Genomic DNA, 16,048 nt, shown 5'->3' with positions numbered 1-16,048 from the left:
TACAATCCAATAACGAGCACTATACGAGTATTTCATGAAAAATTTCCTGATGATGATCCAGCTGAATCGAAACACGTAGCAAATGTCCATAGTAAAACGAATAATAATACAATAACACTGACTGTTTATTACGAATTTGTTGTGTGGACGCCTGTATAATAATACTATACATATAAAATGCACAATAGGACGTAAACAGTAAAGATGATCCAGATCTATTTCCATTTTATAATCTTGCAAACCAAAGGCAAGAATAACAACATGACAACTTATATTTTACGGCGTGAAAGTAATTCATTACTGAAATACGTTTTACATGACTGAAAGGCGAATAAGTCGCTCGTGTTCCAGATGCGGCGAAGAATTATGAGTTTCAGTTGCGGGCTTACTTACAGATGACAGCACTTACCGCATATCATTGTGCTGCCATCCATCCGCCGCGAACTCGACCGCTCGATCCGGCTCGACCGGCTCGACCGTACTTCATTTAAGCGTGAAATGTGAAAATGGCGTCTTCACAGGACGCTTGGTATTTGTCGTTACTAGGTTTAGCAGAAAATTTCAGGACGTCCAGTCCACCAAATATAAAGTTGTGTATACAGTGTTTACAAGCAGTTTTTAATTTCAAACCTCCGCCTAGAGTTGAAGCTCGGACACACCTACAGTTGGGAAATATTTTGCTGACCCATACAAAGAACATCGATTTGGCTAGGACTCATTTGGAACAAGCGGTATGACGTTTTGACATATATAGTCATTGTTTTGAGTCTTATAAATGCAGAGTTGCATGAAGTGTTATTCTAGCTACAGTCTTCGTCTTATATTCCATAATTTAGAATGATTTTTACATGGTGTACAAGTCTGGAAACTAACGTGCTTCTTGTGTCGAATGTTTGACAGTGGCTGCTTTCGCAAGTGATAAACGCGTTTGACGACGTGAAGTTCGAGGCGGCTAGTGTCCTGGCGGAGCTGTATGAACAGCAAGCACAGTCTAGCTTGTCAAAACCCATCCTGAGGAAGGCCATCGAATTATCGCAACACAGCGTTTACTGGCATTGTAGACTTATCTTCCAGTTAGCAGTGAGTTCACGAATATAAATGCCGTTACAGGACGTGACTCATGAAAAAACTTCAGAGTATGGTGATAAGTGCACTCCAGAAAGTGGTGGGAATATTGACATTAGAAGTGTGATTGTAGTAGAGGTCTCATGCTGAAATGTTGACCTGACATGAAACTAACCTAACCAAACCCTTGTTCATACCATATATGTTCAAGTTCCAGAAGGCCACCATGTGGCTAGGGTTAGCTTGATTTGTTTTATAAGTTACCAGTGCCATAGTCATGGCCCTGGTGCTTTCTAGAGTGCAGGGCACCATCCTGCTATATATTTTAAAGACTTTGATGTCAGATATAAAGATCTTATAACTTTGTTGGATTTGAGGTTCTCACAGCACTGACATCTCTTCTGGCATGTAATCCGGTAGTTATCCACTGATGTTCCAGAGGAACATATTGTGTCCCATCTTCCAGTTCAAAGATGAAACTGAGTAAGCAAGCAGGAATAAGAGCCTACACACCTTAAACTAAGCCACTGTTTATGTTGCAGCAAATTCATGCGAGTGAACGGGACTATGAGCTCGCGAGCAGTCTGCTGGGGGTTGGGGTGGACTATGCCCATATTTCCAATGCAGCGTACACCAGGGTTCTGTTCCTACTCAGCAGAGGCATGGTGAGTCCACAGTTAACTTCTGGGCCTTGTCAGGTGACATCCCGTATGTCTCGACTGTGGCTGAAAGACAGTTCATGTTGCAGCTCCTGCTAATTGACAAGAAGTTCCAGGAAGTGCACCCCCTTCTGAACCAGGCCGGCCACCTTGTGGACGGCTGGCAGGGCAATCAGTTCCAGAAGGAATACCTGAAAGTGTTCTTCCTTGTGCTGCAGGTGAGCTCATTTCTCCCGCTTCACCCACTCATGAAGGAAGTACCCAGTATAGCTGAGTAGCATGGTTCTAACATGTGGTTTCTGTTTTGGAAGTTACCTCGTTTAATTTATAGCTTTTTGTGATGAACCGTGTATGTTGCAGGTGTGCCACTACCTCATGGCGGGGCAGGTGAAGAGTGTGAAGCCATGTCTGAAGCAGCTGCAGCAGAGCATCCAGACAATCATGCAGCCCACTTGGCCGTCAGATGAGAGTGAGTCCGTCATGCCCAAGTATCTCAGACAGCTTATATTCAGTTTTTCATTATGGTTGTATCCAGCCATATGTGCTGTAAGGAGTTGCTTCCCTCAGGAGGCATTCACTCCTTCAGCTTTGAGACTGGAAAACTGTCTTTAACTGCAAGGTCTTCCTTGAGAGCCAAAGTATCCAAAATCTGAGGGAACCTGGAAGTGTGTTGTTATATTCCAGAACACCCACCAGTTTAACCCATCCTGAGTCAGTTGATTCTTCTATTCTCCCCACCCCATTTTTCTAATATCCATAATCCTTTCATCTACGGTTGATTTTCGAATGTTCTCTTCTTTGATGTTTTATGAGCAAGCTTTTGCATTTTTTTTATGTTAAAGGATTGGCCAAAGTCCAAAGCATGTTGTGACATTTTATAGTATCCTGGGTTTTGTGGTGAGGGGTGGTTACCTCAAGGCACTGAGGCACTGTTACTGTAGAAACTTCTTGAGTAAGTCAGGTGGCACTCTTGGCTCTAGAGGGGGTGGTTACCTCAAGGCACTGAGGCACTGTTGCTGTAGAAACTTCTTGAGCAAGTCAGGTGGCACTCTTGGCTCTAGAGGAGGTGGTTTAGCTTTTGAAAGCTGCAGCGTCTCAGTGTCTTGATCTTCCTGTGATGTGCGGATGGGAGGATGATTCAGTCTTAGCAGTCATCACACCCCTGTTACAGGTGTGAGTGGTCCGAATGTGGGGGACATGTTCATCTGGATGCCAAAGGAGCACCTGTATGTGTTGGTGTACCTGGTGACAGTGATGCACAGCATGCAGGCCGGCTACATGGACAAGGCGCAGAAGTACACGGACAAAGCTCTCATGCAGATCGAGAAACTTAAGAGTGCGTGTCTTGACTGAGATCGGCACAGTGATTAAATTATCTGATGACGCTGTCAGTAGCTGAGACTATATTGACTTGAATGCTAGGATCATTAGTGAATAATGTATTGGAAAGAAAGTGGTTTGTCCCAGCATTTGTCTGGAGGGGCTGTGGAACATCACAGGAGTCCCCACTCAGCATAACCAATTTTCAGACAGATTTTAACCCAGGACCTCCTGAATACAGAGCAGGAGTGCTCCAAACTTCACTGCAGCATTCAGTGTCTGCACTTTAAATGTTGCTGAATAAGCAGTCAGTCAGAATTCATATTGTGATGAGAAATGTAGGTAGGATGTCTGTTGGTCCGCTAAGTGTTTGTTTAGAGTGGTCGTTTGTGTTGTTCCAGTTGTGGACAATAGACCAATCCTGTCAGTATTCCAGTTGATGCTACTGGAGCACATCATCATGTGTCGGCTTGTGATGGGCAACAAGTCCTTGGCCCTGAGTGAGATTTCGCAGGCCTGCGGTCTCTGCCAGCAGCAGCCACGACTCTTGCTCGCCCACCGGCCCCAGTTGCATACATTGCTCGGCCTGTACGCCATGAGCATGAACTGCATGGAGGCAGCCGAGGCCCAGTTCACTGCTGCACTTAGGGTCAGGTCACTGTGAGGCATCCAGTTCCACTCTGAATTTCCATTACGAAGACCCCTTATTTAATGCTGTTCAGGGCGATAATTGCTGTTTATTGTGAGGATCATTCAGAATGTGTGGACAGAAGCAGAGGTATTTTGGTGTTGAAGTAGGTGGTACACATATTTACCGCTGTGCTTTGAAGGGTTAAGTCGCAAAATTCAGCGTCTCGGTATGATGATGTGGCCCTCTTGCTGTGTATTATATCTACCTTTTGGTTGAGTTCAGGAATTTGCCATATCATTCATATGGCCTGTGTTAGGACAGTAATTACAGGAGTGACTGAATTCAGTCAAGTCAGTCAAGTGTGATCGACTAAGGTGCTTTAAGTGCAGATTATTTTTTTTCGTTTGAGTGAGGGAGATGATCTGCCATTGCAGTGTTTTGTGTCACACCTGACTGCACGCACCTCACTTACTGTGCCCGCAGCATTTGTCAACAAGTAGTTATACCGTATTTACGCATGTATAGGCCGCACATTTTTTGCCAAAAATTCAAGAGGAAAACTGGGATGCGGCTTATATTCGAAATATTCGAAATCACACTTCATTAAAAAAAATGATATTCATAATTAGTAATACAGAGTGTAATACTCCTGAAATAATATTCCAAGAAAATTATTTTTTCTATAATTTCTGTCTGAAAATTGTGCTGCAGCCTATACATGCGTAAATACGGTAATTTTTTCCAAAAAGCAGTGAGGTGTGCAGATGGACATTTTGTATTTATGTAATTCTGTGGCGCATCTTGTAGCAGAACTGTGGAAAACTTGAATTTCAACAGATAATATTTTCTTTAGGGAGTCAGGATAGCTCAGTCAATATAGTAGCAATGGGCTGTGGGCTGGAGCTCTAAGGTTCAGTTCCTGACAGGGACAAGAGGTTTCTCTTTTCCACAGCATCCAGGCCAGCTCTCAGGCCCATCCAACCTCCTGTCGAGTGGGTAAAGTGGCCTGGGTGTGATGCTGAGGTCAGGAGCAGTGGCGCTATGCCTCCACACCCCTGTACTTGTTAATGACGTAGCGTTTAATAAATGAAGCAGAGGGACAACTTAACTAATATTTTCTTTGTAATTCATGAAGAAGGCTGTGGTCGAGATGCAGTGTGTGCATGAACAGGGAAGAAATTCTCCTTAATACATCGCAGACCCACACAATGGACTGTAAGCCATACAGGCAGAAACTGGATCCTGAAAGGATTCGTTGCTAGGATATTTATTGCACTCCTAAGTGGGAAAAGTTATTATTTCAACTTGTCTGGCCACTGAAGCAGACCCCAAGATGATGACCAGTAGAAGGAGCTTAACAGTTTTGTGAGCACTTTGACCACTCATTCAGGCATGCTATTCCTTACATTAGTGTAATCTGGGGAGTGACACCATCCAGTCTGGTTGATATTTACCAGTGTTTTGAAAGAATGCACTGCCTCCAGGATGGCAGCATCACCTTCATGAAAACATTGGTAAATATCTACCAGACTGGATGGTGTCACTTCTCTGAAGACAGTGATCTTCATAGCCGCCAATGTGAGAACCTCAGTGTCACGCAGTGTAGGAAACCAGAAAGGCATTTGGTAAACCCCACACACAATGTTGCCAGTCTTGAACCTAAGGCTTCCGACATGGAGGTCCAGTTCCTTAGTCTGGCCATCAGGTCTCCTTAAGTACAGATATTTTTTTTCTTTCTAGGGTAGACTTCAGCCCACATAATTAACTGCTGCAGAATTTTGTGGCTAATATGCATTTCAGTTGTCATTGATGTCTGACTTCCAGTAATTAAGTAGATGAAGAAAATTGGGGATGAAATTTCAGAGTAACCGTCATTGCATTGCAGACATCACAGGAACGAGAGCTGTGGACATTTGCAAACTTAAATCTGGCCATTGTTTACCTGCGAGCAAAGCGTGAGCAGGAGTTTTCTGCCCTTCTGGAGAGGATCAACCCTGAGACCTTGCCATCTCACTCACACAGCCTGCGGGCTGCGGCATACTATGTGCAGGGGCTCCAGTCATTCTTCCAGGCTCGTTACAATGAAGCCAAGTAAGTCCAGAATTGTAGCTGAATGTGAAATGCAATACAAGTGTCTTGTGTTGGATCTACACATGAATGGATGTTTGATGTTCAACCCCGCAGGCGGTACTTGCGAGAGACGCTCAAGATGGCCAATGCAGAGGATCTCAATCGCCTGACATCATGCTCCCTAGTGCTCTTGGGCCATATCTTCCTGTCATTAGGCAACAGTAGAGAGAGCATGAACATGGTGACGCCTGCCATGCAGCTAGCAAGCAAGATTCCCGATGTGCATGTCCAGCTGTGGGCCTCTGCCATCCTGAAAGGTAATAGTGAATTCCAGGTTTCAGACCTTAGGTGGAGGAACGTCTGTTTGTACTGATTACTTGTCATTTCAGATGACAAAAAAAATTCACTTAGTGGGGGGTGGAGTCCAACTGGGTCCACTTGGCACGGCGGCCACTCATTGGCCTATTGTAGCCTGCCCCAGGTGACTATGATGATGGAGAATTTGGTGGAATGAAGATTGGTAGGGGAAGCCGAAGTACTCGGAGAAAACCTGCTCCAGCGCCACTTTGTCCAAGATAAATCCCACTTGACCAGACCTGGGATAGAACCTGGGCTGATGCGGTGGGAAGCCAGCGACTAACTGCTTGAGCTGTGGCGTGGCCTCAGACAACAAAACCCTGGCAGGAGATCCTGTGTTCAGTCTAGTTCAGTGAAGAGTGTGCGCACTGGCACTCTCATCTCTGTGTGCACGCTTCATCTACTCTGTTGTTTGTATCTTCCTTCTCTTGGTCTTTACTGTGGTGGTTTATGTCTTCATTTGTGATCCCCTTGGCTGCACTGTCTTCACAAAATCTTGACTTCCTTTATGTCAGGTGCACATTCTTCTCCTGTCTGGCATCTGTTAGTTTTCTTAACATGTTCCCCGTGAGGTGAGGCTGTTAGCCTCACGGTGAGCCTTGGGCCTGGAGAACCAGGGGCTACCTTTCATCTGGCCCCTATCCTTCAATCCATCTAGCATGGATGGTCCTAGTAGGAGCAGGTTACACTCCCATTAGCGTAACTCCCCAGGTATTCAGGGCATGCAAACCTGCTCTAGCTGAAGGGAAGCATTATATTGTCACCCATATGTCTGTAACATGTGCACCTCTCCAGTCTTAATTTGACTGGCTCTTTTGTGAGTTTTGAGATTTTGGTGTCAGTTAAGATGTAAACTGTGGTCCTCTGTGGTGTGACACTGGATAGTCTGGTAAGTAGTTGGCAGTGTTTCAAAGGACGATCCTGCCTCTGTCTTCAGGGTAGGAGTTCTTGGTGCCAATGGACCGCATTACACGCTGTCACCCTCACCCATGTGAGGCAACTCTGGGCAAGACTCGTGACATGTAATGGCGATCCACTTGGCAATGGGGTATCTCACCCATAACGTGTTCAGTTTTCCATGATGTTTCATTATCACATCATTATGGCATTATTTAACTGCAAATGGGTTTTTACCCAGTGGCAGTGGTACTACAGTAAGACACAACATACAAATAACACACCATGCTCAAAACACAGAACACAGAACTACACAAACAATAAAGCACATGCTATACACAATGAATATAATGCAAATACAGGTACAGCTACAACAAATACAGGTACAACTGAAATTATATAAATTAATATTAATAAAAAATATACCTACTATACAGTAAACAGTAACAGTAATGAAATATGTAATGTTATGAACTGATGCACTCGCATTTCAACGTGACCTTCCCTTCATTCCACTTCACTACACTTGCGTACCCTTCACATCCTCACCACAGTTTACTTCACTCGATGTGTTGTATCTCGTGTTTCTGTTCTTTGATTTTTAACTTCATGTGCTAACCACCTATGAAAATGGTGGTTCAAAAGCCATAGCATAGACAAAGGCAGTGCACACATAGGGGGTCAATATTCACTGCTGTGAGAACATTACATCTCACTCACAGACCTGTACCGGATGTGCGGCGACCCAGTTCGAGAAAATGAAGCTTTCCAGATGCACTGCAACTTCTCTCAGATGCTGCTGAAAGACCACTTCCAGGCCTCGCAGATGGCAGAGCACAATCTGATCCAATGGACAGAAGGTAGCTTCCCCATGCTGGTTGGCAACCCTCCCAGCACATCTGACACACTGCTCTGAGCTGCATACTTGTCTCAGGTAGATCAAAATGAGCATTGATTCTGTGGGAAGTGCTGCACAGTTAAGTGATAGTAACGAGGCATTATACCTCATGACTTCACATTCAGAGTTAAAATCCCAGGAGTAACCTGCTGTTATAATTTTGTTTTTTTTCCAGGTGTGTCCGTGCATCCCGACTGAATGACGGGATAGAACTTAAGTGTACAGGTGATTACGTACATTGGTTCTGTGGATGAGGGCGCATGACCTCTCTCAGGACTCTTTCACTCTAATGTTCTGTACATTTGTTTGGACCAGAATGCTTGCAAGTCACCCCTTTCAAAATCCTATCATGGGACGAATGTGCAGGGGTGAATGTACACAAATGAAAACGTTGCTTGGGGTGGGCACAGTGCAGAAAATTACTTTGTTTATAAGAAGGCTACTTCAGAAAAAGGAACTGTCCAGCACAGTGAATTGAACTGCCTCTGCTTTACCCAGTAACAACTCAGAATGGTCTCTGTATTATATTTACTGAGGAGGAAATCCCTGTATTAATGTGCATAATGAAATATTTAGGCTTTCCTAATGGTTTGTTGAGATGTGTGCTGTGTTGGGCTGATTTGCCAAGGTTTCGGAGTGGGGTGATCAGACTAGCAACAGGTCTGCTCCCACACCAGTGACGTGGAGAAATCTTATGTGCAGGCAGTTTCATTGCCTCATCACTCGGAGTGTCAGGGTCCTGTCTGCAGATAGTAGAAGCTGCCCCACATGCACAGTGAGCTGTGTAGGCAGTTTCCCTGACTTGCCCCACAGAACTGAGGCAGTTAGATCACCAGTGTTCTCCAGTCAGTTAATGTAACAGCTGTGAAAACCACTTGTTTTTGTGTGTGCTTTGTTTTACAAAGATTTGTATCATATTGGTACTAATATTATGAAGGCTTATCTGCTGGTTAGAAAATACTGTTGCTCTTGTGGCAGCCATGTTGCAGCAGAGTAGACTAATACAGGTTGCCCAAGTACAGTATAGATCACAAGTTAAATTTACTCTGAGCATGTGAACAAATTTGCAGAAGGTTGCCTGTCAGTTTATTGCCAGCATGAGGCTGTGAATACCAACACAATTTATTGCAGAGATGTTACTACTTCTCTGCAGATTGAGGCTCTTGAAATGTATAGCTTCCAGCAGCATTGCCTGCAGTCAGACATATATTTCTCTTGCAGTTTTTATCGAGAATATGGTTTGAATATAGAGCTGGGGCTGCTTGTTCAGTAGAGTGACTAGGCTACAGGCTGTAGACTGGGGAATCTTGGTTCAATTCCTGGCAGAGGAAAGCGTATCCAGATGAGCGTGGGCCCACCCAGTCTCCTAGACAATTCTTCGCGTCATCAAAGCTTTATCCTTGGTGGAGGTTAAGATTTCAGCCTGTGAGAAGATAAATCCACACACAGATTGAACTGGGGATCAAAATCACCACAACCATGTGAATGAGGGTCCAGCATTATACCTCAACACAAAGACCCCAATGGTTGAATCAGGGGACAGTCCTAGTTTGCTGTAGTAGGCTTTCAAACAAATATTCCTCATTCATAACCCCATGTCTGCGGTTGGCTGCATCACCCTGAAGATGGAACTTGCTACTACTCAAAAATGTTGGCAGACCAGTCCACCAGTATACTTTCATTATTTAATGCACACAATGGTTCCCTGAACTACAGCGGAACCCCTGTTAAGATTTCTTTGTGGAACAGTGGATTTGAACACTAGACTGAGGAAAGGCATAGATGGAGTTTCCACTATGCTCTGCAAATTCTGAGGTGAACGGAACATGCTGTGATGTGAGGGTTCAGCGAGATGTACTGTGTCTGCAGACTGCTGTGTGTGACAGTGAACTTGTGCAGATAATAAAGTTTTATCATTATTTGACTGTCATTTCTGTTCATACCATTAGATCCCAATCATTTGTGTACCTGTATGGACATTATGAGCTCTATTTGGCTTCCTGTTTGTCACGAACATTTTGTGGTTAAACTGTTCCCTTCAAAATAGATTTTATCACAGTTTCAAATCAGGTGAGTTGGCATAGCAGTAAGGTTCTAAATTTCTAATCTGAGCCATGATTCTGGTTATCATGACTATTTCATGGCTCTTCGCAGTCCCTCCGGGTAAATGGGATAGTGCCTTGATTAGGCTACGAACACCCTCATACAAACCTTTCCCGATTCATCTGTCATCCTGCTGTTTGATGCTAACGGCTTTATTAAATACATGACACCAAAAAGGAAAAGAAATTTGAAGACCTGGTGTGTATCTGTCATGAATGAATAATGGAGAAGGTGAAATGTGAAATATATGGCATTAAAGCCATTGACATTTCAGTGGGAAACTGCTGAGCATAACATCAACTGAAAAAAGCAGATGCATGTACAGCATTTTTCCCTTTAAAAGCAAACGTTTTCAGAAACTCCAAACTCTGTAAAGCAAGATTAAGGTGCTGTGAGTTGTAACACCATGTTCAGAAAGAGCTGGAAAATGCCTCTATAGTTTCGGGGTCAAAATGGAGGCATGTGTTTTTCCAGGTGCTGTTTCTTGAGTTAATCGTTTAACCTGAATATGGGGTCACATGTTCTGAAATGTCTGCCTCTGTCTGAACTACATGGCATTACGGCCTGAACCGTACCCTTCAAAGTCACCGCTGTGAGACACTAAACTTATTGCAGTACAGACAACTGTTGGGTACTTTAGTGTACTTAACTGTTGCTATATTGTGTTCCTTTTTGTTACTGCTATCAGCTTGCAACATAAAGAAAACAGCAAGCATTTGGTGCTGTCTTGTGGCTCAAATTGTAACCTCTTGCTAACCTACATGCTGAACAGGCACAGTGACAGAATAGCAAGTCATAGGTGCTTGTATGTACAGACAGACGTGGATATTCATAACAGCAAAAAAGTGGTACATCAAACCAGCCTACAGGCCACACTTTGAAAACTCCAGACTTAAGTGTGGTGAAGCTGAAGTTGTCTGTGTGCTTAAATAACCATCCTGCCAGGAGGGTGGAGGGAAATGGAGGTTTACTTGTGCATATTCCAAATCTGGGCACTAAATGGAGGTGAGTGATCAGCATCATGCCCTAAATGCTTTCACCACATGGAAGGAGCCCCTCTTACCCATCAGATGGGAAGCTGTGTGGGCTGAGCTGGTTTGGATGCTGTGGTGAGGGGGGGAATCTGTTCTCCCCCCCCCAAAAAAAAACATTAGCATGGTTCCAGGTTAAAATATAGTTTTCTTGAAGTATACATAAAGGGATGGTAATGCTCTAAGACAAAATACAGAATATACTTCCTCCAGGTTGGAATTTGGGTGTGGGGCTAATGACCCAATCCCAAAAAGACTGTTCTGAAACCATGGAGGAGGTGGCAAAAACCCACACAGGATTGTAGTGCCAGTAAAGAAGATGCTTCTTGGAGTTGCAGTCCTCTAAGAAACTTGCACTGCTTTATGGCAGATGCCCATTCTTCTCTGTTGGCCATTTGCTTCCATCTTTACATCTTCAGGTCTCTTAATTCATGCGCTCCATCCTCTGGCCATCTCAGTATGGGCCTTTCCATGTTTCTTCTCCCTTGAGGCTTCCTTTAGAAAATTTTCCAGTTTAATCCATTCTAAATACATTCCTCACTGCCTCCAACTTTCTCTTTTAAATATTAACTTCCTCGGTTCAAACCTTGAATGTACTCATTTATAGTTCTGTTTTGTCTTCACACAAATGATGAATACACATATGTCATTTATAATTTATCTTGTAATGTTTTTAAATATATTTCTACTAATTACTCTTTCATACTTAATACCACAGAAAGATATGCACATGAAACTTGCAGTATTGATTTCAGTTCTGTGGATTACCTATTTAAGATTTATGTTGGGTAGCAGTGGATTTTAAGCATTGAACTGAGGGAAATTTAACACTGAGACAGCTGAATTGGAATCATTAAAAGTGAATGCTAATTATAGCTCAAGAAGGAATTTATTTATTTATTTATTCACTTCACATCCATGGATCATTATACATGACATAGGACAAGTCAAAACACTCTATAATCCAATACGATACAATAAGACAATACAATGATACAATAATAGAATAATAAGAACAATATAATTTTATACTAATATAATAATTAAATGATGAGCACTATATTTATCAGTCACAACACATCAAATTTGAGAATAGATTAACAACATGTTTCGGCTATTTGGCCTATTTAACCTATTTGGCAGGGGAAACCGAAGTACTCGGAGGAAACCTGCCCCAACGCCAGTTTGTTATCACAAATCCCACTTGTTCAAATCACAGTGGTGGGAAGCCAGCGACTAATCACTTAAGCTCTGGCACGGCCTATAAATTGATGTTGGAGAGTATGGTCATCTGTCGTTATCCGGGTAGTTCCAGCCAGCACCTCCTGCTATCCTGTTCTCTGCAAGAGTAAAAAAACAAAACAGAGCAGAAGGTATTCCCACATATATGTTATTGTAAAGATGTAAGTCATTTATTCATTAAGTATATGATAACTAGTAATTATGATTTGATTTATCCCCAACCACGAAAAAGTCTTCTACCCTATAAAAACAATGATCCAGCAAGAATGTTTTCAGAGTCTTTTTGAATTTGTGTAGTACTGGTATCTCTTTAATATATTGTGGTAACTGATTAAACATCCGACATCCTATATTACTAAAGTTGTTTTTGCATAAACTCGTATTACATGGTACTGTATATAGGTTATCCTTTCTCCTTGTATTGTATGAGTGTATTTCGGAATTGATTGAGTAAGCACTTAAATTTGCCTTTATGTAAACCAACACTTCATATATATATAGGCATGGTAAGGGTAATATATGTAACAGTTTAAAATATTGTTTGCAACTAACAGTTTTCGGGATTTGTATCATGATTCTAATAGCTCTTTTTTGTAGCTTAAAGATCACTTTTGCTTCTCCTGAATTACCCCAGAATATCAATCCGTATATTAACATAGATTGAAAATACGCATAATATAAAGTACGAACAGTCTCTGGCCCAGCTACTCTACTGATTATTCTTAGGGCAAAACATATTTTACAAAGTTTATTTGCTAGCTGTTGAGTATGTGTACGCCACTTTAGATTTTTATCCATCCAAACTCCTAGGAACTTTGTATAATCTATATAACTAATGACTGTATCATTAAGCTTTATTAGAGGGTATTCAGTTTGTATTTTTTGGGGTTGATGAAATGATATTGCTACTGTTTTTTCTTTATTAATAATTAACTTGTTCCTTTCAAACCAGTCTGTGAGTGTATTTATTGTTTTATTTATTTTTCTTTGAGCATCACTAGCATTTTTTGCTGCTAAAAATATGCTAGTATCATCAGCAAAAAGCGTTGGTCTTCCTTCTTTAATGCTGGTTTCTAAATCATTGATATAGATCAAAAACAAAACTGGTCCAAGCACAGAACCCTGTGGAACTCCATATTTTATGTGTCTTTTTTGCGATAGACAACTAGTTAAATCATTAGTTTCTATACATCTATATGCTATCTCAACTCTTTGTTCTCTATTTTCTAGATATGATTGAAACCATTTCAATGCAACCCCTCTTATTCCCATTCTTGACATTTTCCTCAGTAATATATCATGATCAACCAAGTCAAAAGCCTTTGATAAATCCAGAAATATCCCTATACTTATTTCTCTTTCATCCAATGATTTGTAAACCTTTTCTATGAAATCTGCAATTGCAGTATTTGTTGATCTCCCTTTCCAGAAACCATGCTGTTTAGTGCTAATTATGCCGTATTTATTCAGAAATGATAGTAGTCTTTTCTTTATGATTTTTTCTATTATTTTTGAGAAGCCAGAGAGTAATGACACTGGTCTATAGTTTCCTACTTCTGTTTCAGGTCCTCTCTTATATAAGGGTTTAACTTTTGCCATTTTTAGTTGTTCAGGAAATTGTCCTGTCGAGAATGACAGATTAATAATGTATGTTAAGGCAGGAGTTATTTTAGGATAACATTTTTTTATAACATAATCAGGGATATCATCTATTCCTACTGATTTTTTATTTCCCATTCCTTTAATTACTTCTATCACTTCCTCGTTTGTAGTGGGGGTTAGGAACATGCTATTGCTATTATATTTTACTATATTAATATCTATTTCATTGGTTTTTACTATTAGATTTTTGCTTATCATCTCTTTGGCTACATTAGTATAGTATTCATTGAAAAGATTGGCTGTAGTTTTTGGATCCTGTATGTGTACTCCATTTACGTTTATTTCAATATTCTTAGCTGTTTTCCTTTGATTACCTAATTCAGCCTTGACTATGTCCCACATGGCTCTTGATTTATTCTCGGATGATCTTATTTGTATGTTGTTTGTCAGCTTTTTTGCTTCACTAATAACTTTGTTGTATATTTTTTTATAATTTCTATAATATTTTCTAAGACCTTCTGATATGTTTTTTTCTTTCATTAGGCTATTAAGAAACCTGAGTTTTTTTCCAGATATCCTTATTCCTGCCGTTACCCATTTATTTTCCTGTTTCATTACTTTTACCCTCTTTTTAGGCATTGCTATATCGTAGTAATGCCTCAAAGTGCCTAAAAATTCATTGTATGCATTATTTACCGAGTTTTGCTTAAGAACCAGTTCCCAGTTTTCTTTTCCTAGTAAATAGTTTAAGTATTGTATATTTTCTTCTTTATAAGATCTAGTTATTCTAACTTCCTCCTTTAGTCTATTTAGTCCTTTTTTATTTTTACACTGTGTCTGTATTTGCAATATCTGTGCTTTGTGGTCAGAAAAGCCTGTATCAGTCACCTTAAGATTATATTCCCATATCTCTTTATTGATTATTATTTGATCTATGGCTGTTTGACTCGTGAGTCCTATTCTCGTTGGGGCCTCAACTATTGCTTGTAGGCCATACGAGTTCAGCATTGTTTGCAGTTTTTGATTTATCCTTTTCCTTAGAAAGTCTATATTGAGATCGCCTACTATAACGATTTGCTTCCCTTTGTTTATCAAATTATTTATTATTGTATCCATGGTTTCAATAAATATATTAATATTACTATTTGGGGTTCTATAGACACAGATGATAATTATATTATATTGGATAAGTTCTGCTATACTAGCTTCAAAGTGCTCTTCTTGATTTAATTTATCAAATGAGTTGAGAGGTTTTGCTTCTAAATTAGATTTGACGTATATACATGAACCTCCATTCTTCTTGTTTTCCCTACAGAATTTTGATATAAGAGAATAGTTATCAAAATTATAGTAGCCTATTTCTTTTTCAGATAACCAGTGTTCTGTGATGCATAGTACATCCGAATCTAGTTCTTTATCTGATAATAGGATGTCGATATTTAGTTTTTTATTATTTAAACTTTGCACATTTTGGTGGAATATCTGAATACTATTATTATCCTTTTTGATACCAGTACTATACTTATTCATAAAAAATTTTTACTTAACTTTGTGGGAGGTCTCCTTTTCCTACTTGATGTACGAGTTCCCTGCTGCTGGTCTCTTTTAGTTGGTACTGCCCCGTTTCGGATGCAGTGCACAGTTCAGTTTGTAAACATGCACAATAAACATTTCCTGTTTTCTTGGCAGCTACTGCATAGTGTCTGCTATATTGAGGTCATGAATCAACTCCTGTTGCATTTGAACCTTGTACCCCACATCTGTATTCAATCCAGACTGTTCCTTGCTAATGCTGGCTGGCAGATAATGCTACCCTGATGATGTGCTAAGTGTCTGTCTCCCACAAGGTAAAAGTTTTTGGGTGCTTTCTATAGACAGTGACTGACAACTGGCATTGTCAGCATTTTTATTTAGGTTATTTAACAGTGCTTCGAGCATATCAGACTCTGTAATATAGAATGATAAGACGGCTAATCAATAATGAATTGAAAAGAATGTGGAACACAGCAGCTATGGCCTAATTTGTGGTAGTATCCTCGGATTTGCTGGGAGGGACTTAAAAACAACGAATAACCTCAATATTGATGGCTAGTCCCCATGCAGGACATTGATCACGGGCCTTCTGAACCCAGAGAATGAGTAAGTATTGTGACTAGGTTATGGGCTGAATGAT

The 16,048-nt window shown here is 40.9% G+C and overlaps 1 protein-coding gene across 1 annotated transcript; it reads left to right on the top strand.

The window, feature by feature from the left end:
- The first annotated feature begins 486 nt into the window (after positions 1 to 486).
- On the top strand, positions 487 to 9,816 carry LOC111863560 (MAU2 chromatid cohesion factor homolog). Its single transcript, XM_023849986.2, has 11 exons — positions 487 to 731; positions 901 to 1,080; positions 1,608 to 1,730; positions 1,814 to 1,942; positions 2,085 to 2,193; positions 2,896 to 3,060; positions 3,446 to 3,693; positions 5,561 to 5,766; positions 5,860 to 6,062; positions 7,722 to 7,933; positions 8,073 to 9,816. The coding sequence occupies exons 1-10, from the start codon at positions 507 to 509 to the stop codon at positions 7,913 to 7,915; spliced, it is 1,782 nt and encodes a 593-aa protein (XP_023705754.1). The 5' UTR covers positions 487 to 506; the 3' UTR covers positions 7,916 to 7,933; positions 8,073 to 9,816.
- The last annotated feature ends 6,232 nt before the right edge of the window (positions 9,817 to 16,048 follow it).

This window comes from Cryptotermes secundus, unplaced genomic scaffold, assembly GCF_002891405.2.
Source record: "Cryptotermes secundus unplaced genomic scaffold, Csec_1.0 scaffold184, whole genome shotgun sequence".
NCBI classification, from domain to species: Eukaryota; Metazoa; Arthropoda; class Insecta; order Blattodea; family Kalotermitidae; genus Cryptotermes; species Cryptotermes secundus.
Note: the sequence above shows the minus strand (reverse complement) of the source record. Positions and strands in the feature narration are given on the sequence as shown.

Excerpts from the sequence above, each read along its gene's own strand:
- LOC111863560 (XM_023849986.2), top strand. The coding sequence starts at position 507 with ATGGCGTCTTCACAGGACGCTTGGTATTTGTCGTTACTAGGTTTAGCA. Across the intron at positions 1,081-1,607 it reads GACTTATCTTCCAGTTAGCA|CAAATTCATGCGAGTGAACG; the intron begins GTGAGTTCACGA and ends TTTATGTTGCAG. Across the intron at positions 1,731-1,813 it reads TCCTACTCAGCAGAGGCATG|CTCCTGCTAATTGACAAGAA; the intron begins GTGAGTCCACAG and ends TTCATGTTGCAG.